The 24,548-nt window shown below is 41.4% G+C and overlaps 1 protein-coding gene across 5 annotated transcripts in view; it reads left to right on the top strand.

The window, feature by feature from the left end:
• Positions 1–24,548, top strand: part of CEP112 (centrosomal protein 112) — a 151,708-nt gene that overhangs the window by 89,090 nt on the left and 38,070 nt on the right. For all 5 annotated transcript variants that reach the window (XM_056506104.1, XM_056506103.1, XM_056506101.1 and 2 more), the window contains 3 exons: positions 4,354–4,584; positions 19,673–19,735; positions 23,393–23,542. In XM_056506104.1, coding sequence (XP_056362079.1) covers positions 4,354–4,584; positions 19,673–19,735; positions 23,393–23,542 — 444 coding nt within the window. The remainder of the gene's footprint in view (positions 1–4,353; positions 4,585–19,672; positions 19,736–23,392; positions 23,543–24,548) is intronic.

Here is a 24,548-nt window from a genome sequence, read left to right as displayed (position 1 = left end):
CTTACAGGCTGATATTTGAGGTTATTATCCCAGAGAGGATCTTTGGGATCATCCAGCCTGGTCCATGCTGCTGCTCAGAGGTTCAGGGGGTTTGTTGTAGATTTTTAAATGTTACATGCCAGCAAAATGAAACACAGCAAAGTGAGCCCTGTGCAGCCATCCCTGACTGGAGCCAAGTTAACCCAGCACAGAAAACTCCTGAAACTCAGTTTGCAGAGTTGTCAGGAGCCCCCTGAGGAGCACAGGGGTGTTGAACAGAGATGCTCTGTTCCAGCAGTGCTCCCAGCAGGGCAGAGCACTGAGGTTCCTGCAGCTTCATCTGTGGCAGGCCTTACCCACTTACTGTAAATCTGCTGAAAGAATAAATCAGGAGTGCCTTTCATCTTAACCCTGCTTTGTTTCTGTGCCTTCCAAGGCCCAGAGCAGGGTGGATGTGGTTTGTGTGTCATGCTCGGGGGGCAGGGACACCGAGCTGCGTGTGCTCCTCCCTGGGTGAGGATGCTCTCATGCTCCAGCCTCTTCCTCAGAAACTGATCCAAGGAAATCTTCGTGGGGGTGAGGTGGGAGCTCCTGGAAAATAAAGGGGATTTGTGTTATTATTGTTTTTAATTAGGCTGTAGTCATTCAGTCCATTTCTCATCCCTGTTGCCCGTAAGTGGAGCAGTTTCAGACACCAGCAACAGATTTTAATTTAAACGTTTTGCCAACTTTATATTTTCTTATGCAATTTACTTTTTAAAATTAAGAGCACATGTTTCCCTTCCAAATAACACGCAGTGCATTTATTGGCATTTTAAATAGGCCAAAGTGAGTGACCAACCTTCTTCTTTTTCTTTCAAGTCTATTTTTTCCCTGCAGGCAAATTGCTGTGGGCTTGTGACCCACCCTTTTTATGACACCATTTCAGCACAGATATTCTTAGTTAGAATTCTTAAGTTATTTCTTTGAAACAGAAATAGAAGTCACCACCTTGGCCAGCAGTTTCTTCATCCAAGGGATGTACAAATATGTCATTTAAACCTTTATGAAATCTCTGTCGCACAGTTTATGTATTTTTGTTCCATTTGGGGAACTGTCTAAGCTGGTGTTGTCTTTCTGTTTGTTGTCCTGTATGTGGATTAATGGTCCTTATAAAAAGTGCTTCCTTGTTTGAGGCATGTTCCTGTGGCATGGCCATGCTGGGAATTGCTACAAACTTCTGCATCCTTTCTAAAATAGATACAGATCTCTCTTATTTCATGTGCTTGTACCCACACCACTGAAATAGAGACTACAACACTTTGATCCAGAAAAGGCAGCAAGTGGCAGTAACATTTTGGTTCTATTACATACTGTCAGCCTTTATTTCTTATGTTTAATCCTCCATTAGCACAATAATAATTTGCTCAGATGTTTAAGGTGTGTTTTTCTCACAGCAGCTCTTGTACTCAAGCAGTTGTTTGGACCATGCAAACCATTTGGTTCCCAAGCAGAGATTTGGGCAGCCAGAGGAGAATTTGAGAAACCAAGAATGAGAAAGAGGACTCAGTGTTACAAAGAGCCCATCCTGCCTTTGGATCAGGAGCTGAGAAGTGAGATTTTGTAACTGCAGCTTTTATTTTCCCACAGAATCGTTAAGAAAAGTCAGTTGCCCATAAGTTTTATATTTCATGGATTTTTTGCAACAGAGAATTAAGTCATCTTGGGGCTTTTTTTTCCCCCTAATTTGCCTACATTTAAGTCTAATAATAGTTTATTAAAGCTGGCATGTGGAATAGCAGAGTCTTAGTGCTGGAAAGTTTGGGATTCATTTCCTGCAGCAGTGGGGAGATATCCGTGTCACACCGAGTTGTCTCAGGCGCTGAGTTGGGCGTAAGCTGCTTCTGCCACTGACTTTGTTTATGGGAAAAACTAATCTGGCTGTGAGAACTGGACTTACTTGGAAGTAATTGACAGGAACTGTGTCTGTGATCCCCAATATAAGCTTTTTCCAGTCACTTTGGAGAGATTAGATGTCTCTTAACATCATCTTAGTCGCAGTGAAGTTGCTCCAAAGGGACTCCTTTAATCATATTAGTTTCGCTGCCATCACCCTGTCTTCAGAGTCTTTCTTCTTCCCTAATAGAACCAAATCTGCTTTTGCCATCTATTAGGTCCAACATTAATGCTCCTTTGCATATTAATTACTGTTGCTTTACCTATAACATTCAGCTCACTCTTGGCTGTCCCCAGTTTTGGCTCTGAAGCTGGGAGCTGTTACTTTGTCCTTACAGAAAACACTGGGTTGTGTTTCATTTTCTAATGACTTTGCATAAGAACCATTGAATAAAGAAGGAAGTAAATCTTAAAAGGTATAACAGGAATTCACCCAGTCTTTATTTTGGCTTGCAGTGTCATTTGTGAATGAATTTTCCTTGTATTATTAAAAGCTAGCCCTGATTTCTTGCCCTAAATACTTTAACAAACTTTTTAGGGAACTTCTGAGCAGTGTCATTCCTTAGTTTCACTTGTGTGTGTGTGTGTGTTGGGGGTGTTATTAAAGGAAGTTTTTTATTTTAAAATACAACGGAGGAAAAAAAAAAGGAAAGAATGAGCTTTCAAAAAGAACTCTCACAGATTAAAAGATAATTGTGGCTATTTCAGGCAGGATTTGCACTGGGGCAGCTGTTAAAAACCCCAAATTCTCCGTGTGTCAATTTGGAACTCAGACCATATCACCCATCAGCAACTGCAGCTCTTATCTTCATTGAGTTAGTGCTGCTTTGGTTAAGGAACAGCCAGGCAGGCTGTCATGTTCTTGTGATCTGCAGATGAAATCATTTTCCGAAAGAATTATAAAAGTACATTGCGGATTATAATTACACACTGAAATGTACTTTACGTTTTGAGTCTGTATACAGATTTAATAAGAAATTAAACATGTGTGGAGGAAAAGCTCAGGAAAGGAAGGAAAGGATCTAGCACAGATTACAGTATATGAAACATATGTTTGAGATAATGCTGATAGGACTGAAAAATGTGGCCTGTGGTAGAGTTCTGTACACAAATGACGTGCTCATTCCTTCCCACCATGCACACACTCTTACCTTTGACATAGTAGGGACTAATGCCAGTGAGTAATTAAGAAAGCATGGAAGCAAAATAAGTTTCTGAGATGGTTGATATTATTTAATACATGTTACAGCTGGGATAGCTGAAGGACAAACTGAAGGTTTGAAGAGAGATGATGTCTTTTATTACACCATATAGTTCAAATAGCTTGAAAAATAGGCAAACTTTCAAGCCTTGATTTTTTTTTTTTCCTCTCTCAGATCACAGTATTTATAGGAATCTGTCCTGGGAGATTAATGTACAAGGCAATAGATCTGATAGTCATTCTTGTCCCAATTTTGGTCAGAGACAAATGTTTCCTTTTCAAAGTTTTGTAGTAATGTGGTTCTCAGAGGCTGCTAATAAATGGTGTAGCTGAGTACAGACAGTGTATTAAAAATGTCTGAAGAAGAAAAATAGTAGTTGGAGAGAAACTGGCATTCCAGGACAATGGGAACTTTAAATATACACTGTTTTTCCTCAGATTTTCTTGTGAAACCTTTAATAAGCTTGAGCTGAGTCACCTGCACTTACTTGGTTGATCATCAATTTCTGCTCTCAGGATTGTCACATCCTCTGTGAAAGAATTCCAGGCAACTGCAAAGTTTCTTGTGAAACAGGGAGGACAAAGGGGGGCAATTCTGTGTGAGTTCTGTAGTGAAAGTGCTCATTTCAGAATTACATTTATGAGTGAGGACACAGATGTGCTCTCAGTGTCATCCATCACCCTTGGCTGTAGGGGCAGTGCTTTATGGCCCAGATGTGATGCTGCCAGTGAAGAACCCACAGAGGAAATGGAGTTAGAAAAGTAACTGGTGAGAGCTACATTCAAGTGCAATATGAAGTAATAGGTGTGGTATCTACTCCTGTGGTGAGGTAGCAGAGTGAATTCTGTGGAATTTGGAGTGACACAGTTTTATTCCTGTCACTTCAACCCCTCCCCCTTTGTGTTCCTCCTTCGGGGGCCAGCAGAGATGGATTAATGATTGATGATATATGATAGCTCATTAGAAGGCAGCAGGTCATTTCTTAAGCATAAAAAAAGAAGGCATGGGTAGGATATACAGTGATTATATGCCACAAACTCAATTTCTCCTCCAAAATGTTCATCTTACCAATGCTTTGGGCAGGGGGAGTTGTATTTATCTGTGTGCAAGAAGAGGAAGAGGCACAGAGCATCCTCTGAGTCTGCTCCTACCCCAGCTGACAGCCTGCTGGAGGAAACCAAGAGGGGGTTTGTGCTGTGGGTTTGGGTTTTGTCACTTTGTTTGCTCTTGCTCTCAGGTGATCTCCTGTTTGGAGAACCAGATCCGCAAGCTGAGGGAGGAGCTGATCCAGGCCAACACTCTGAGGAACCATCAGCTGCTGGACCTGAGCCTCCAGAGGGACGAGGAGAGGCTGAAGGCAGCTCGAGACAAGGAGGCAGCACTGAACAGTGTCAAGATGGAGATGGAAAAGGTGGTATCAGAGCTGAAGAGGAGGCACATAGCAGAGACAGATGCAGCCTTGAGCAAGGTAAGGGATTTGCAAAGAGCAGCTCCGTGGGGTGAAAGGGGAGTGATCACCCCAAAGGTCACTGAGCAGTTTCCCTAAGGAAAAATGTTTGGGGGTCACTTGAGTTGAAAAAGCAGATACAGACCATGGGATGCCAGAGTCACAGCACAAGTGTGGGGTGTGCTGGGGTTCTGGGATGGAAATCTTTGCTCTGGACATGCTGGGGCTGGGCAGCACCTCCAGCGGGATGGAAGGAGCCATGGGGTGCTCAGGAGCAGCAGCACTTTGAAAACACAGGTGATTTCCCAGGTGAAGCAGCTGACCTTCCTCTGCTGGAATAGACACAGTGGAAGGGGTGGTTCTGCCTAGCCAAGCTTTTTCTCCCTTGAAAAGAGAGTGTGCTCTTAAGGAGGGAAAAACTCAGGCTCAGGTGCAAGGAAATTGTGTCTGGTTGCTCACAGTGGCTGCTCTGATTTAGCCTGTGCTGTGCATCTAGTGAGAAAGGACTCTGGGTGAGGTTTGGAAATAGAAATTAATGTTTCAGATTGATCAAGGCTTCCCTCCCATTCTGTTCTGTGGGGTCACTGCCCATGTTCCTGCTTGCTGAGCATCCCTTGGACCCCTGTCTTGAATTCAAGCATTCCCTTCCATTAGGGAACTAAAAGATGCAAGTTTTATTTCAAAAGTCAAACTAAAAAAACCCTAGTTAATATTTATGGTAGACTGTGTATGTGTAAGCAGGTAGTTGTTGAAGTCTCTTTTATACTTTGCATTAAGGCACTAAATCACACATTTTCTTGCAAGGGGATGTGCAGTGGCACAAATTAACAATCTGCATGGAGTGTTTGAGCAGCCTTTGTGCAAGTGACATTTCATTTACCTGCATCAGGTTCTTGGTCTGTAATTTTAAAGAGCATTCTGAGGATTATGTTGGAAATCAGCCAGCCTGGAGCCATTAAAATGGCTGTGATCAACAATTCAGAATCTTTTCTGAATGCAAGGAAAGCTCCACTTGGCATAATTATTTAAAGCCAAGGTCACAGAAAGTATTTAAACCTTTGAAATTCATCATTAAAGGATTAATTTTAACTCAGGAAGACATTGTCATTTTTGCTTAAAAATGGAATTTGAATCTCAATTCTTTTCTTTCTTTGATCTTTTTTTACATGTGTAGTATAGCAAAAGAAAAGTTAACTTCTTTACATCCTCAAATTAAAGTTACAAATAATCCTTCATAGGGCAATATCTCTAATAGTCTCGAATTGTCATTTCTGTCAGAAATACTGGTTTTCTTTAATTTGTTGGATTTTTTTTTTATATTTTTCAAAAAAATTGCTAATTTTAAGCTATATTAACTGCTATTGTAGTTTTTTTTTCTTTAACCTACTTCCCTATTCTTACCCTAATCTTAGAGCACATGTTGAGTAAAAGATAGGAGGGGAAAAGAAAAAAGTATCTCTGTTGAAAAGTCTTTCACAGACATGTGAAAATACCTGGCATTACCTTCAAATCTCCATCCCCATTCTGTTTCATTTCTGTCTTGCAATTGTAGAACTGGCCACAAAATCCAAAATTCAAAGCAGCTTAGAGGGTAAACTCCATTTCAAGCTCCAAAGTAGCAGTTTCAGCTAATTTAGTTCAAATCTTGATTCTAGTCCACAGAACCTTGATGATTTTATCCAAGAGGGGGAAAAAGAAGCATCTTGATTGCAGCATGAGCCTTGAAACTTGTTTATGAAAATATTTTTTACCAGATCTTGTTACCTGGAAATTTAGGACAACGTGGGAGGAATATTTGTTCTCTAAATTTCCCTTTTTTTGGTGCCAATTCTGTGAAGAATGCTAAAAAATCCAGTGGGAAGCTGAATTTCACCGTTCAGGCATGGAACATCTGACTGGGCAGATTTTCTGAAGGTCACTCCATTCTCAAGTGAGGGATCTCATTCCTCTGTGATCAGCTCTGGGAATAATACTGATTTCTGTGTGGATTGCTTGGTGCCATGGTGGACATGAGGAAATGCAAAAGAAATGATTCATCCTTCAGTGACAAGAAAACCAGAACTGCAAATGGGTGAAGAAGATCCAGGATTCTTCTGGCACTGCCCTCCCATTGTCCTGCTGCTGGGGGATGAGAAGAGGAGTGAGGGGCAGGCACAGGGAGGGAGGAGTCTGCACTACAGGCACACTGAACATTTCAATATTTGTTGGTGTTTGTAGACAGCTTTCTGCTATTTAGGGACACGTGATGTATTGAGGTCTTTATCTTTCTGTTGCTTAAAGATCTCAGCTTTAAGGCTGGGACATTGTTTACTGTAATGTCATTCCTGAGCTCCCCTACAGGGTTCATCAGGATTGCTGTCTGTTGGAGATTCCTGGAACATTTTGGGATTTTGCACATTTTTTTTCTGCTTTGCTCCTGTGAGGTATTGATGTGTTTTCAGCATTTCTGTGCATACCTGGTCGAGCTGGTTTCAGGGTATTCTTTCTGCAGTGTTTCTCCCTGTTTTAAAGGAGCCTTTCCCTGTGAAGACAGGGAGGCACAGGGTGCCCAGAGCAGATCCCTGGCAGTGGGTGGATGGGGTTTGGAGCAGCCTGGGATGGTGGAAGGTGTCCCTGCCATGGCAGGGGTGGCACTGGATCAGCTTTAAGGCCATTCCATGGCTGTTGGATCCTGGGGACACAGCCTGGGGCTGGGCTCTGCTCTGGCAGCACCAGGTGAGCTCCAGGTGCAGCAGCAGCACCTGGGGCCCTGCTGAGCCAGGTGCAGTGCACAGAGCTCAGGGCAGCTCCAGCTCTGCCAGGAATGGCTGCAAGCAGCAGACAAAGGCTGAGTGTGTGCAGATGTGGGGCTTGGCTGCTGTTTGTAAGTTCTGCAGGATTTGCTTGGCAGAGGGAACTGCAGAGCAGTGGACAGGCTGACAATGCTCAGAGGAAGCAACCTTGGAACACTGAAAATGTCTCATAAAAAAGCTCCCTTTGAGCAGCACACATGAGTAAAGTGCAGTGGGAGAAGATGATGATGGGTTTTTTTTCTCTATGAATAATTTTCAACATTTATCTTTTTATTGACTTCTTTTCTATATTTAAATAGATATTTTGACTCATTCTGTTAAAGGTTTATGCAGGTTCCAGGAACATCTAATTCTCTTTCAGTGCTGCTTTTCTTGTGGAGAAGTAATTTACATTTTTGTGTATTGACTGTACTGAACACACATGGTATTTGATTACAGGACAAAGCTGCAGTCAAAAAACCCCCAAAAATGAGTTAAACACTTTATTTTTGGGACTGCAGTTGTTCTGATGGAAGGAAGCAGTGAAGTGGTTCCCTCTGGAGAGGTGGGACTCCAAGGTGGCATAAAGCCTGGCCAGAGCCATGCAGATCTTGTAGACTTTAATGGTGTTGATGTTAGGTGTACTCTGAGATTTCTGTGATTTCAAATCTAATATGATGTTTACAGTTTTTATCTGGTACAATCACTCCAGCTGTATCTGGTGTGAAGTCCACATAAAATTCAGATACTCAGGGACCTTAAAGCTGAGATCACTCTGTAAGTGACCACTACCTTAATTAGGATTAATAATTCTGTATAACAGTTTTGTTGCAATATAATGTTTTCATTGCAATGTAATGTAATGGGGCCCTTTTCAAAACTCTTCCTATAGTTGGATACTTATTTTCTGAGCAATTTCTTGCATCTAATTTGCAAATAAGGTAGTGATAATGTGCCCTAGGGAGCATTTCAGTCCCTCCTTCAGCATCAGGCTCTGTGATGCTGGATTAATTCCTGTCCCAGCACAGCCCTAGAACAGCCCAGTTGGATGTAATTCCCTGGGCATATTTTCATGCTGCATGTGCAGGAATATCTGTGATTCACAGTATCTGTTCTGGCACTGTTGCAGATGATGTCACACTGTTCAGCACTGGCAAAGACACAGAAGATGAAGGGAAGGAATATGACATCTTCTGAGATGAAAGATACTCCAAGAGATTCTTGATTAAAAGTATTGAGTTTCCCCTAAGCAGTTACTTCTGCTCCTAAAGTAAAAGCATCTCGTGCCTTCCATGAGTTCCCATTTCTGAGTCCTGTCTCTCCAGCTCTGCTTCTCCTCTGCCAGCTCCACATTTCATTAGCACCAGAAGTGGTTCCATCTTTGTCCCTAAGACCTTCTGAGACTGGATGCAATGGAACCTTTGATCTGACACCTTTCACTTCATTAGCTTGGAGGCTGAAGCCACCCTTGCAGCTAACTTTGTTTGTGGGAGCAGTGTGAGGAGCAGTTTCCACACTCCCTGCAGTGATCCCCTGGTTATTTACATGGGGGCAAACAGGTCAGCCCTGAAATGTGGACGTGAATTCCTCCCAAGTGTAATGATCTCATTAAATTGTGTCTAATTGTAATGCAGACTTGTTTGTGTCCTTGCTGAATGCAGGCAGGATCCCTACCAGTTGTAGATGTGCCATTTTTTTAAAACTTGTTTTGAGTCTATTACATCAATTGTTTAGCTTAGGGCCCAGCTATGAATAATTTAAAGAGCCTCCAATTCTTACTAAGAAGAGTTGGATGTTTCCCAAGTCTCTTAAATTTTTTTTCATTATAATCCAAGAGCTCTGATATTATCTCTCTGTTCCAAAGCAGTAATATTTTTATTGTTTTTGTTTTGTAGAGCCTGTGTACATTAAATTACACTTGGTTCTTGCACGTTTCTGACACAGAGATAATGACTCACCAACTAATATTAATAAAAATGAGTATAGTACATTTGGCTTTGTTGGAGAAAAATCTAGCAACACCAGAACTGTGGTGCCAAAAGATCAAGTAAAAGGAAAACATGATGCCAAAAGATCAAGAAGAAATGTATTTCACAGAGAGGAAATATTTTTAATTTATATTAGCACAAAGAATTATTTAATCTGTCTTGATAGTACCTTTCAACAAATCCTTTTAAAACCAGTTTCCTCTCTAGTGTGTCACTTTTTGCACCGCTCCTTCTGATTCCTCAAAAAAAAAAAAAGCAGGATGATGGTGGACCAGGAACATGGTCACAGGAATTGCATCATCCCTCAGGGGAGCCATTTGGAAGAGTCTTCAATCAACAGAGCCAAACATGAAGAAAAAGATGGTAGAATCATCTCAGGGATATTTCACTCAAATAAGACTAAACAGAATTTATGGCTCTCTCCCTACTGGAGATGTTTCAAAGCAAGAGCTGCAGTTATTCACAGAGTCACTCTGCTCCAATCTCCTTTAAAAAAAAATAAAAATAAAAACTCAGAAAAAAAACAATCCAGAAAACAACAGGTCAGATGTCTGCTCATCAGCTGTATTTATAAATCTGGTTCCAGGACAAGTTGGTTTAACTGTCACTGTGGGAAAAAAAATGTGCACCCATGAGCAACAGGCTCACTTTATAATATCTTCATTAATGTCTGAAGGGAGATCAAGCACCATTATTTGCATTCACAAATAGCACCACAGGGTTAAAAATGGAAGTGGTTGAAGCAATGCTGTTAAGAAATGAGAACCAGACAAGAGCTAAATGATAAATTAGGACAAAATATGGAATTAAAAAGATGGCTTTCAGCAGGGCAAGGACTGATATGATTAAAATTAGAGCTTGGTCATGTGGCCCATCTTTTATCACACTTTACTCATGTGCTGTCATATCAGTTATAGCTGGGTAGTTGTTGAAGTTTGCCTGGCTTTTTTAGGGTTTTGTGGGTTTTTAGCCAACTGGTATCAGTCTAAAATAACTGTTGAAGAAGCATTCACAGGTGGGGTTTTTAGGTTGTCTCTGTCTCCTCTTTGTTTTTCAAGGGTGTGCCCAAACACCCCTCCCTGCTCTGGAGCCCTGGGCACGTGCTGCCTCTTCTGCATCCCTGAACTTCCAGGTTCATCCTCTGGAGTGTGTTCATAGCATCAAGGCTCACAAAGTCATGGGGATGGTGGATGAGGTGAATGCTGAGGTTTTGCCAGTGGCAGAACAACTGTTGTAATTATTTTTCCAATCATTTCCCGAGCCTTTCTTCGCTCTCCAAACAACCTGTAGCACACTGACTTTATCTTGTAATACACAATTGCTTATTCTTTCAGCTTTATTAAATACTTCTAAATGCCCAGTTGAATCATGACCTCATTCTCTCCCTTTTTTCCCCAATACCTTGTGCCTTGGAAAAGGCTGATTGCCTAGGTCCAGTTTTGTCTGATTTACCAATTTTACTTATCCTTGCATTCCTGGGTACTTGATAATATTTGGAAAACATTGGCTGGTTTCCAGTGTGGTGCTGACTGTAATGTGAGATTACTGGTGGATTTTTTTTATTTTAACAGCTTGGCCAGTTAATTCTTAGATTTGTTTAGAATTCTTGAGTGAGGTCTGGGTTCCTGGTCAGGTGTGACAGGAAGGATTCCCTGCTCCTGGATCCCAGTCCCTGCAGCCGTGGGGCTCCTCCAAGGTTTTGGTTGTGCAAACAACAGTAACTGGTGTTTGTTCCTTGGAATTAGAAATAGAACATCCTCCTCTACCCACCAGCTCCACATTCTGACTTTGCTTGGAAGTTTCTGGGGTGATGCATCCTTTTCAGAAAAGTTCCCCAAACCCCATTGTCAGCACAAGCCACTGCAGAAGGTTCCCCACATGAGCATCACATCCCTGCTTAGGTCAGCACAATAAAAACACAGATTTCCAAATAGCTTTATTTAGAAAAAATGCTCAGTGATCAAGACCAACCTAATGTAAAACATAATAATTGTGCATTTAAATACTGGCATGATTTGAAGACATTGTTTACACTCATTTGCTCTTTCTTCATCTCATTATAGTAGAGAAAAGCTGCAGGTGGCTTTTTTTCTTCTTCTTTTTGGAGGAGAAGGAGTGTTTAGGAAATAGGGAAGGGGTAAAACAATGTTATTAGTCCTTCAGAGTCATTAATATGAAGAAAGAAAAGTGCTCCAAAATGACTTGTTTACAGCTGCAGAACATGTCACGGAGTAAAACCCACCTTCATTAAATGGGTGAGAAAGAATTCTCATTGTTTTGAAGTTCTTGTGATCAGTCTGCATGTGCTTCATTGTAACATGATCCTAAAGTGCCTCAATTATGATTTGTATATTTTGGTGCCAGAAGGGTTTTTTTCTTATGCTAAATTATTAAGTTCTGTCAGCTGCTGGGCTGTCATATAGAGATACAGTAAATCACATTATATTTTGTCATGGATTACACAGAGCAATAAATTTGGGAACAGAGATCAAAGTACTTTCACAATCACATCTGAGTGTAGGAGGGGTGTTTAACTTGTAGAAAATCTGATTTAGGTGAAACTGTTGCAGTTCTTGTGTGAATTTGAAATGAATTTGAATGTTTGCTTGAAAATGAATAAGGTACAAATCCCCAAAAGAGTTCTCCTGTATTTAGTTCAGAGGAGTTAATTCTGACCTACAGCTGCAGGATGGAGAGCAGATAAATAATTAAACATTGGGAATGTTAAGAGTCTTGCAATGCCTTATTTATGTTTTTAATTGCTTTGATGATGGAGCAGTATATTCCATTCTCTTTTTAATTGGGCCTTTGCTGGATTGGAAACTTTGGGAAGTTTCTCCTCAGTCATTAATGTGCTCTGGCTCCAGGAAGTTGTCTCTCTTTTTGGGGAAGCTTTGTTGTACTTAAAGCTACAAAGAGTAATCCAACATAATCTTGCTGAGGAGCACTGATGGCTTCAGATCATGAATTTGTTGGGGGATTTGGTCATATTTTCAGTGTCTGTCTTTCCAGCTGTAGAAGCTTAACTTTTGTTGGGCTCTTGTCTAATGATGTAACTTCAAAATACTGAGTTAACTTTGTGATACTGAGTTAATTTAGTGATACCAACTGAATTCAGGGGTACAGAATTTTTCCTTTGTTCCCATTTTTTCTTCTATTTAATAGCAAAGATTCTGTCTTAAAATGATTCATACATAGAATGTTTTTATACTCATTGTCATCTTAAGAAATGCTTGTTCTTGCCACAAAATTCAACTTACAACAGCAATGCAGAATCTAAAATCTTCATTCTTATCCCTTTATGATTGTTTCAGGAGCCTCAGAGACTCTTGTTGGCAAAAATCAAGGTGTGTGAATTTAGCTATAAAGTGCCTGAGTCTCAGAAATGTCCAGTTTTTAAAAGAATCATGTTTTGTAAAGCTCAGATTAAATAATCTTTAACTGAGTCAAGTCGTGGGTCTGTCACATCTTGGGACTGTTGCCTTCTGTGTGTGGAGGAAGCTTTAGCTTTGACTTGCATCTTCCAAGGTGTTTCCCAGCCTGTGCCCTCGTGGTTTTGCTGGGTGTCAGCTGTGTGGGTGCCAGAAACATCTGGGCCTGAGTGATTCTGGAAACTTCTTTATGTCAGAGTGGGGCAGAGCCTGAGAGGAGAGGATATCACTTGTGGGAGGAGTGATAAAGGCAGCTTGTCAAAGCTCAAATAATTCCTGCTGGATGCACAATATTTTATTTGGTAAAGCTCTGAAAAAGGAAATGCCAGCGCTTCTAATATAATGTTTTAAACTTAAAAGTTTAAATAACCATCTTTGTTTAGTTGGACAGAACAAAAGAAAAGCAGGAAATATTAAGATGATAATCCAGGAATGTATTTGTGGTTTAGGGACCCTGAAGTGGAGAGTGTTGCAGTCTCCCCATCTTCACCAGGTTTGCTCCATGTAGTTTGAGTGTGGAGCTTTGGGATGTAAAATTGACCCCAAAGTTGGTGAGGATTGGAAGAAAATGAGAAATCTCCTCCCCAGCTGCCAGTGTGATGGATGGCAGATGAGAAGCAGTGACATCTGCCATGATCATCTGAATCTCTTCATTTGCAGGAATCTCTGTCACCACAAAGCACCACACTGATTTCACCAGCAGTCATCTCACAGATGATTGATGAGAGTAAACCAGATGAAAATCAGCCATCCCTGCCTGTGCTGTCCATGATCCCAGCCCAGAGCTTATCACACCCAGCAATCTTCTGGCAAAATATCCCAGAACAGATTAAACCACATTTCTCTGCCAGCCCTTGAAGTGCCTGATGCATTCACCACTATTGTCTTCTCTAAAGGCTAGTTCAAGCATTAAACAATTGCATGTGGCAAACCCAGGCTGTTAATCTGGTTTTAAATCCTTGTCTTGTATGCAAGGCTTGTATTTTAGGCCAGTTTGTTTTAAATGATGTGTCTGGCTGACAGCAATATTGACTGGCAATCAGCATTAGTGGTGCTGGGGAATATTTAGATGCTCAGTAAATCCATTTAGATGAAGGTAATAATTGTGAGGATGGTGTAACTTGAGCATCAGCCACCCTGCAGCTGGAGTCCCACAGAAGACTTTCTGGGAGAGTAAAAAAATGCCTGTATTTAATTCCTGTGCATAATTTCAGGATTTTTAGAAATACTCTGTTGGTTTAAATGAGAAGTCTGGAATTTGGAGCTGTCCTAAGGCACAGTTTGCAGAAGCAGTTTCTCAGTGGGCCCCCATTAAGCACAGAGCTGCAATGTGCTGCAGAAAGGCAATTCTCTGTGCAGGTACAGCCAAAGTCATTTCTATTCATTCTTGGGTTTTTCCCAATGAAAAGTGCTTCACACATGAATGAGAGGGTTTTTTCTCCTAAAGATGTATGTTTAATGAAAAAAAAAATAAAAAGGAAAAGATTTGTAGACCTCCAAAAGTGAAATGTAAAATAGAATATTAATAGGATTTTGGGATTTCTATCATTCATTTTCAAAACCCTTGAAGTCATTTGGTACTTGACTAATTATTCTGTTAACATCATTTTGGATATTCAACTATTTTTAATGGTCTTTTGGGTGGTTCAGATTACATATTTGAACTGGTGTGCTATTTTCACTGCTGAGCAGAGATCCAGCTTTCATTTTTGTCTGATTGGTGGGGAGAGCAGGAGAAAGAACAGGAGGTTGGTGTGGGAAGTCACCCACTGTCAGTGTTAGAGGCACATAAGGAAAATGAATGTTCCAGGCTTTGAGTCAAAATGGAATTTTTATGTACAATCAGATGAACTTAAAGGTGATCTGCTGATCTCTGAAGTTTAAAGAGATATTGTACAGAGAGTTTTAACATACTTAATAACAAAGATTGCCACCATTAACCATTCTGAAGGTCGTTTTCTTCTGACATCTATCAAATTACACAATCTTGAATTTTGGTACAAGGCATAATGCTGTCAAACTTAAAATAGAAATATTCCAGAATGTGGAGTGGTGTGTTGTTTTTTGAGGTAAATGGGCCCCATTTACATTAGTTCTTTGATGTTAAATTCCTTGCTGCACATCAGAGAACAGTTGCTTCTTCCCTGGAGCAAGTTTTCTTTCTTCTTCTTCCCCCACCCTTTGATTTTTTTCCTCCTTTTTTTCTTCTTCTTCTTTTTTTTTTTTTTTTTAAGTTTGCTTACACTTTTATCTAACTAATTATGGAGGATCAGCTTATGGATGGCCACTTTTAGCTAGTTGCAGGCATTTTGAAAAATTATTCTTTTATAGCTACCACCCTAAACAGAAAAGTTCCTAAATCTTCTGCTTTTCTCTCAGTGAATATGGTGTTGTGTATATATATATGCATATAAAACTCTAGTTATGAGAGCTGTTTCCAAGATAGGGAAACATGGAATTGTTTAGGTAGGAAAAGTCCTTTAAGGTTATCAAGTCCAGCCATAAACCCAACAGTGCCAAGCCCATCACTAAATCCTGATTCTTTTAGGTTGGGAGGAGCCTTAAAATTCATCCAGTGCCACCCCTGCCATGGCAGGGACACCTTCCCCTGTCCCATTGCTCCAACCCCAGTGTCCAGCCTGGCCTGGGGCACTGCCAGGGGCAGCCACAGCTGCTCAGGGAATCTGTGCCAGGGCTGCCCACCCTCCAAAGGAAAGGATTTTAGGGATTTTTCCCCAAAATCTGACACCATGCACAGATCTGTAATGTTCCAAGGATTCTAAACAGATTCATTTTTGATCAGTATCCAGGACATCCCAAATGGCTGGAATTGCCCAGCCCCAGAGTGGAGCAGATGGACCCAGGAGGTGTTTGGGGCATGTGCTCCATCGAGAGGAACTGGAACTGAAATTTCTCTCTGATGCACCTCATACCTTCAGAATAGCTGATAAATACTTGGTAATTAGGGTGGGACACTGTGTGCCTTTGTGGTGTGGTCCTGCCATGGGTCTGTGCTCTTCCACTGGTGCTGTTCTGTTTCATGAAAGGAGAAAGTGAAAATGGGGCATCCATTAATGCAGACACCACATCTGGGCTGCTAATAGCTGCTTTCATTTTAACGTGAATTGCTTTGTTCTAGTCCGTGCAGTTTGGCTCAGCAGCCACAATATGATGCTTTAAGGCTTGTTAAAGAATTATAGTTGGTTTTTAAAACCAATTAACTGCAACAAGGACATAATCTTTTTAATGCAAAAGTGCTCTGTAATATAAAATAACTGCATGTAAAATCGTCATAATCAGATAATTTTAGCTAAAATATGTAATAACTGTGTGAAACTAAACAGGAGTTCGTTCTTGAATCAGTGGAATTCCTCTGCAGCTTATCCAATTTAAACCTTTTTCATTATAAAAATGGATATTCCAATTGATATTTCTGACAAGCTTCTGCCAAGTGGGAATTTCAGCAGCCACCTCTCACACATGGAAAACTGGTTTCAGACCATTAACTCTATTTGCAGTGCTGCCCATTGCTATAAAAAGAGCTTGGCTTTAATGAACACTGGCTGACCCTCCAAATGTTCACCTTCCACTTGGATTCTTATTCATTATGTTTCTGAAATAGCTCCTAACCTGAAAGGGAGGGAGTGCCCTTAAAATAATTCAGAAACAGCTCGTGCTTCCTCCAGCACGTGCACCCAGCAGCCAGTTGGAAAAGGAGCCCAGGAAACTGCTGTGTGTGCACCAGCCAGTGTGAACCTTCCCATTTATCAAGATAAATGTGATATAAACCCCCCTGATGTTCCCTGTACACAGCTCAGTGTGTATTTATTCATTCCTTAAAACAAAAGAGAGTAAAAAGGCACTTTTTGTGAGTAGCAGTGCTACCTGTGCCCCAGGGAAGGTGGTTTATGTCTCCCTTGGCTGCAAAGCAACAGCCTGTATAAAGAGGTCCTAAATTAGTTTTAGTTGCAGGTTTTCAGAAAGGAGAAGGTTCATATTTCTGCAGTTAAAAGATGGCAGTGGAAGAGAGGGTGCCCAGGCAGCCCCATGAGCTGGATCTTTTCAGTGCTGTAGGTTGAGGTCTCTGCCTTCATCAGAGCTGCTGTGTGGTTTGTGATGATGCAAGAGCTGCTGGGTGTTACAGACCTCAGGGAAAAGCTGGAGTCAGCAGGAGCCACAGAATTATGGAATGGTTTGGGTTGGAGGGATCTTAAATCCCATCCCATTCCACCCCTGCCATGGCAGGGACACCTCCCACTGTCCCAGGTGCTCCCAGCCCTGCCCAGCCTGGCCTTGGGCACTGCAGGGATCCAGGGCTGCTCTGAGAGCCTGTGCCAGGGCCTGCCCACCCTCCCAGGGAACAGTTCTCCCCAGTATCCCATCTAACCCTGCCCTCCATCAGTGGGAAGCCATTCCCCTTTCCTATCACTACATTTCCTATGAAAAGTCCCTCCCCAGCCTTCCTGTAGGACCCTTTGAGGTACTGGTGGGGGCTGGCCATGGTTTGGTGCCACAGGGCCAGTAAAATCAGCTTTAGACAGCCAGAGCCCATCCAGCCATGCTAGTGCCATCCAGGGGAAGCTTTGGGAGCTCAGTACCTCTGAAATTCAGACCCCTCAAACAGGAATGTTTGAGACTGGAAGTCAGTGCAAGAATTTATGGTTTGTTGGTGACCAGGAGACAAAACTTATAAATATTTTGCTATCTGGAAGTTGTTAAAACCATTATGAAATGAAATGTTGCAATTCCTTTAAGTGAACTGGTAGGATATCCATTCTTTGCCTTTAGTTAGGAATAAAACAATGAAATTTGGAGTATTTTCCTTTGGATCACCTCTGTCCTGTGTCTCAGAGGTCAGCCTGATTCTACTCAGTGTGAACAAACAAATTCTAATTTGTTTACGGAACTCATGAGTGGTTTTTTATTATTTATTGGGATTTCTTCTGTGGGTTCAGGAGGTTATAAAGCTGCTTCTATGAAAGATGAGGACTTTTACCCCAGGCAAGCTGAGCGAGAGCAGCTGTAACGTGACCTGTGCAGTGCCTTGCTGGCGAGTCCCTCTCCCTTGCTGGGACTAACAGTAATTTATGCTGTTGCTGTCATTTATTTTTTACTTTTTTTCTCCCTAAAGATAAACTGGCAGTTTCAGTCACTTTATGACATGCAGTGGTGGTAAAACACCATCTGAGTCTAGGCTGCAGCACAATGGAATGAGTGTTAACATGGGTCAGCCTGAGTACAAGGAGAAACAGAGCATGGACAGAACTCCCTGGGATAACTGGTGCTGTGTCACCACTCCTTTTATTTATGCACCCCCACCATGGGCCCTTGCAGTGTTTGTGGTTCATTTCTGAGTGATAAATGGAGAAAAAGTGAAATTTAATTTGTCTGGTGCTCCAGAATTCTTCTAGATGCTGGTTCAAACCAATGTGTATTGCCATTCTCTCTATTTATAACAAAACCAAGCCATAATGTTCCCTCAGAAATGATTCACAAATTTGATAATTGCTTTTGATAACTTTCTTAGTGGATTCCTTAGTACCAACAACCAGATGGAGACACCCATACATTTCATAATTTTGGAATTTGAAGGGATTGAGGATCTGAAATTGCAATTTCATGTGGAGCTGAGGATTACTTTGAACTGGCTGGAATGTTCTTAGGCTGAGCTGCACCTTGCAGAGCTGCCTGGATTGCTGAGGATGATTCCAGCCCCAGCGTGACCATCCACAAACACTCCTCCATTTAGAGCCCAGTCAAATCAATGGGGCTCTTTGCCTGCCTGAAATCCCTGCTGTTTGCAGAGCTGGAGCACTCAGGGCTCAGAGGCTTTGGGGGCCCCTGTGGGGTTTTTTGGTCCCCCCAAAGAGGGGCTGGCAGGGGCTGCTTGGGCGCTGGATGCGGCGCCGTAAAACTGAGGACGACAGATCAAAGGTTTGAGCAGGAGGTCAGAGAGATTTTGAAAACTTAATCAGCTTAAATTTGCTTCAGAACTCAGCTGCATGATATTCTGTCCCCCCTAAGAAAATATTTGTCTTAGACACCTGTCCTCAAGTTTGAGAGCCAAGAAGATGAGAGCGCCCAGCAGTTCACCTGAGGACAGCGTGGTGGGCTGGGCTGGGCTGCTTTCTGCAAGAGAAATACAAATCTGGTTTCTCTCCTGAAATGAAATTGCATTTATTTTTCTTATTAATATCACTATTATCAAATTATTTCTGAAATTAAATTATTTGAGGGGAAAAAAAAACCACCTTAAGAGTTATTTTTCTTGGGGTTATAGAAATATTTGCTGGTTTGATTCTGATGTTACCAAGCAGCCTTGCTTTCAGTTTGGTTTATTCTTTAGCTTTGAGTTGTGAAAAAAAAACTGGGGTAAGGGAAGAGCTGTATGGCCAAGCTGGTTCAGCTGCATTTTCAGTGCAATCCCCAGTTTTCTAGGAAGGGATGAGCAATGGGACAAAGGCCAGTTGCAGACACAGAACTGAAGGGTGAAGCTGTGTCCCCCATGTCACATTGCCTGTGACTTTCCTCCTCATTTTTACACCTCTGTTCAGAAACAAATCCATCCTGATAAACTCATTTATATGTATTGCCTCCTTCCCCTGCCCCCCCTCCACTCATTCTCTCCTTTTTTCCTTCTTTTTTTTTTTTTTTTTTTCTTTTTTTTTTAATCCGCAGAACTCTTTATGTTTTTCTAATAATTGGCAGCAGAGGTACAATTTCTCCCCCCTTTTAAGTGCTGAATAGTTGGCAGGAGATCAGAGGGCAGTGCTGGCTGGTTTTTGGCTGCCACAGAAGGGCGTGGGGCTGGCTGATAGGGCTGGGAGGAGGTGCCAAGCCCAGGCCCGGTGGCAAAGTGTCTGTGCACGTCCTGGGGCTGAGCTAACGGGGCTCTCTCTGTCTTTTCTGTGTGTTCCAGGCCAGCAGCAGGCTGAAGCAGGCAGAGGAGCACTTCAGCCAGAAGCTGGCCCAGTCCTCACAGGTAGGTGGGCAGCACAGGTGAACCACTTGGTGAAAAGTTGAGTTAATTAATTCTGGTCTTGGCAGCCAGCAGAAGCCATGTCCTGCTAGCAAATCAAACATCTGGTGTCTTCTTGCAGATTTTAACTAAAAAAACCCACAGAGAATTAAGCTGGAAAATGCAGGTGGGTTTGTTTGAGTTGTGAATTTCATCCTTTTCATCTCCATCATGGTCATTTCCTGAGGAGCCCCGAGATGATGGGGCTCCTGGCTGAGTCCTCCTTCACCAGTGGGAAGGAAGGTGAGTGCTCCACCAGCCAGCACCTCTCACAGAATCAGGAGGAGTTGCACAGCCAGGACTTGCATTTCATGTTAAAGGCAGTGTCACCCAAGGTTTCTTCATCTTTGTCATTGATCCCCCAGTTCTGCATTTCTGCCCAAAACAGCACCTTGAGGAATGTCACTGTCCCAGAGGCAGACTGGTTTTGACTTGAGTTTTTGGTCTTCAGAGAACTCAAATGATGAAAATGAGTGTTGAATTTGCATATATACTTAAAAATGGTAAGGCTGGATGACTTTTACATACTTCAGCTTTCAGTTTGACTGACAGGTGCTACTGAAGTGTGAAAAATGATGGAGATGCAACCAGAAGTTAAGCTTTTAATAAGAGAATTGCCACAAGGATTTGTGTGGAGGTGTCGTTCTCCTCATTGCTCCCAGCCACAGCAGTGTCTGCCCTGCACTGCAAGGTGTGTTTGCACCCAACAGCCCAGTAATAGTTTTTTTAAATCAATAAAAACGCCTCAAAGAAGGGTTTAGCAGCCTCTAAACAAGACAGGAGTGATCAGTGAGACAAACTTTACTTTTTTACCAACACTTCAAAATATTTAAAACTCTTGATTTCAGCTTTGAGTCTTATTCTCTTGTCCACAATTGTGACTTCAGTTGTTCTGCTGACATTTATTGGCTGCCACTTTTTCACACTGCTTTATCAGAATCATTATTAAATATATCTTCTATTTCTAAAATCTTACCTGTATTTTTACACATTTATTTGAGTACAGAGAGGTTGTAGAGTCTCCATCCTTGGAGATACTTAAAACCTGACTGGGCTGATCCTGAACAGCCAGCTCTGGGTGATACTTCTTTAAACTGGTCCATTCCGTCCTCACCAAGTCCACAATTCTGTGGTAAATCAGAGAGAATGTTCTCTTTCCTAAGTACCTTCCCAGTAATTTTACATTAGTAATTTAGTAATTTTTGAGAGCCTTATTTATTAAGAAAAATAGAAAGACAAAACAACCAAAACCCCATCTTTTTTCTTTTATCTTTCTATCTGAACCTGAAAGCCAAGAAATGGTTAAAGCTTAAAAAGTAACATTTAATTCATGTCAGACCTGAAGGAAGAGATCCCTACCATTGCTACCTCTATTTTAGCTTTTGTCATTGTCACCCACATGTGAGTGGAATCAAGGCAGCCTTTCCATGCCAGACACACCCCAATGTCAATACAAAAATGGTTCTTGGTCCATTTGTTAAAGACAGTTGGAATAATTGAAGCATTTCTGAATTTTTAAGCAAGAGATGAGGGAAATTGCTTTAATTATTGCAGCAGGAACACGTAGGTAGTGTAGGGCAAGGTAAGAACTCTTTAACCATATGTCATAATAAATTTTGTCAAGCTGACATTTATTGGCCTGCAGAATAGGCTCAAGATTTGGGGACATGTTTGGTGTTAAGGTGGCTTTGCTGTAGCTGGGACATTTTACTGGGGAGAGCTGGACCCAGTTCCTCAGCACTTTCTGGGGCAGACACAACACATCCATCATCTGCCAGGGCTGTTTGGCTCAATAAAACAGTTTCACCCTGATGTCTGAATTTCTTTACTTGTGTGGGTTTAAATCACATCCCCCAAGTTACTTGGACATGCTTGGGGTTGGGTTTTTTTGTAGCTCACTGTTAATAATTGGTGGATTGCAACTTTTCTTGTGGTTGCCTTGCTGACAACATCTGTCCAATCTTACTCTCTGTGGCCTCTTGGAACATTCACTTTTAACACCCACACAGAGAAGATATTTCAAGAAATTTCCTCTGAAGTTTATACAAAGTAAATAGAAATTTTTGCTCTTAAAAGTACTGCACAAAGCAGATCTTTCTTCATCAATTCCTGCTGAAGTTTCTTTGCATGCATTTCAGAAATCCTGTGCTAGACCAGGTTCTCAACCCGGTAAAAGCTTTAATCTCAGGTTTGTGTTATATTGAGAAGTTTTCTTTTTTTCTTTTTCTTTGTTTTCTTTTTAAAATGGACATACTCAAAATGCTGTACTTTCACATGACTTCAAGTTTTTATCTTAATAATTTATATGATCCATTGCTTTCTTCTGTTTTCTCCTGCACATTACACACCTGGTAAAACCACATTTCTGCAATTCTCTGTCTCCTAAACCATTACCTAAACTGCAAACCCAGACACACCACTTAACCCTGGCTAAAGATCTGCACCCTATCCAGATAATCTCTAAACTTTGACATATTGGTCTCAAAACTGCTTCCTTTTGATGGATATTATCTTTTGAAATATGTATTTGTTTTTTAAAAAGCAGCACAGAAATACAAAGGTAGGTTTTACACATAATCTGGGTTACTTCCTGGGCTCTTCAGGTAGGTAGAGAGAAATAAATTTACTACAAAGTTTTAATCAGGCTTTTTCCCCTTTCCCACTGATTTTGGTGCCTTCATTTGCAGCACAGTTCTTACACTAGTCCTGGCCTATTATTATTATTAGGGCTTTCTTTACTTATGTTTTTTTCCTAAATAACCATGTAATTAATGTAGATAAATGTTTCTTTGCCAGTGAGGAGGCCTGACAGAATCTAAGCACTCTGGCAGTCTCTCCCTGAACTGCCTGTGTGCTAAAGTGCTTTTAGAATTATTCTATAATATGCTGCTACAGCAGCTTAACCTTAAGCTTGAATATATACATTAAAGTCAGTGACTCTCCCACATGTTTAAGTGCTTTGCTGGGTGATGACATGTCAGTGTAAAATTCTGTAAATATGCCTAAAGGATCAGGGTTAGTTATGAGTTTCCCCAGTGATGAAAAAGGTAAAACAAATACAATTCAACAAATGACAAGTGAATCACCTAAAAGGTCTGGATGAAGGTCCTGGATGTGGAGTCAGGTCCTCACTGTATTGCTCAGCAAAATCTGCTCCTTTCAGCAGCTCAGAAATTTCACTGACAGGTTTAAATTTCAGTCCAGTGTGTGAACGTGGGGGTTTTTCCTCTCATCAGTATCAAGCTGTAAAATATCCCCCTGGAAAAGGAGCAGCAGCATCGCAGTGTAAACTCACACTCCTGCTTTCAGAGCTGTGCAGGATGGGGAACAGGCTCCACTTGGAGGATCACAGATGTGCTTTGTTCTCATGAGTAAATATTTTGGAATGTCACAGTGGAAAACACTTCCAAATATTTTGTGTTCAGCAATTCTTGTCATTTACAGCCCTGCTCTTTTCCTTTTCTCTGCATGGAATCCCGTGCCCTGCTAGTGTGCAGTGTGCTCATTCCAAACATCCAGCTCGCACAGCAGAGCTTGCCAATGCCATGTTTATATAAAAAAAAACCTGCAAAATCCATGTCTCTTATTGAGGGGAGCTTGAACATGCTGCTTTCTTTCCAGGAGATAGCTGAGCTGAAGAAAACCATTTCCTCCCTGAGCGAGGAGAGCAGCCGGCAGCAGCTTGCATCAGAGCAGAGGCTCCAGGAGGTTGCACAGAAGTTGGAAGATGAGAAGCAGCAGCTGATGGCAGATAAAGACAGAGCAATCAAGGTAATCTGGGGATTTCAGTGGCTGCTGCTGCTGCCTGGGTGAGGGTAATTAAAAGTTCTGAGTGCAGGGATGGTTCCTGCTCACACAGAGCTCACTCACCCAGACATCCCCAGACTCTGGTGGAGCTGATGACTCAGGCTCCCTTTCCTCTCACTGATCCTGTGCTGCACCAAACACCTGCATTTGGCAAATCTAATCCATCCACGTCAGTCAAATACTCCAATCTTTCCTGTTTTCTTTCCTTTTGTGCTGGCCCTGATGTTTCAGTGTATTTTCAGCACCTTTGTGCTGTGTTTTCAGGGCTTGAAAGAGAGGAAAGGTGAAAAAATTGGAGAGCAGGGCACAGCATGGCCTGGGCTGCAGCCTGGTTTTCACAAACCTTCCCAATTTTCATCTTTAAGGCTGCATTGAAGAAAAGTTTGTCCTTAGCTTCCACTGAAAAATACAAGCTGAATGTTAAAGGAATGAAGTATTTGTTATCTGTAGTTTTATACATATTTTATTTTTTTTTATACAGATTTATACATACTTTGCATCAGAATTCCATTCTTTGGCCTTTCTCATCATTTTAAGAGATTGTATAGGCAGGTTGTGTTCTTGCTGCTTTGACTTCTTGACTCAAAGTGGCTGCAGAGAATCCCACCTGTAGAAGTGAGGAGAATTAGTTTTTAAACATATTTTTCTTCTTAGACTAATAAGGAGCAATGGGAAAATTCTGAAACTGTCATCTGCACTGTTTGACAACAAAAACACCTCATGAGAAGTTGTACAGAAGAAGGAAATTACTTTTCCTTTGTAAAGACATTTAATCATACCAAAGAATTACATTATTAAATGTAAAAACTCATGAAAAAATCTACTCCTATAATTTACCTAATTTTTTTTTTTTTGTGCCTGAAAGATTCCATGGAAGTTTTTAAATGTTGGAAATCCATTGGATTATGGTGGAGTTAATGCTGTCCCCTATACTGGAATGACTTGCATTAGGTTGTCATTACTGTCTTTT

This window comes from Oenanthe melanoleuca, chromosome 18 (genome assembly GCF_029582105.1).
Source record: "Oenanthe melanoleuca isolate GR-GAL-2019-014 chromosome 18, OMel1.0, whole genome shotgun sequence".
Lineage (NCBI taxonomy): Eukaryota > Metazoa > Chordata > Aves > Passeriformes > Muscicapidae > Oenanthe > Oenanthe melanoleuca.
This window is presented reverse-complemented; position numbering and strand designations above follow the sequence as displayed.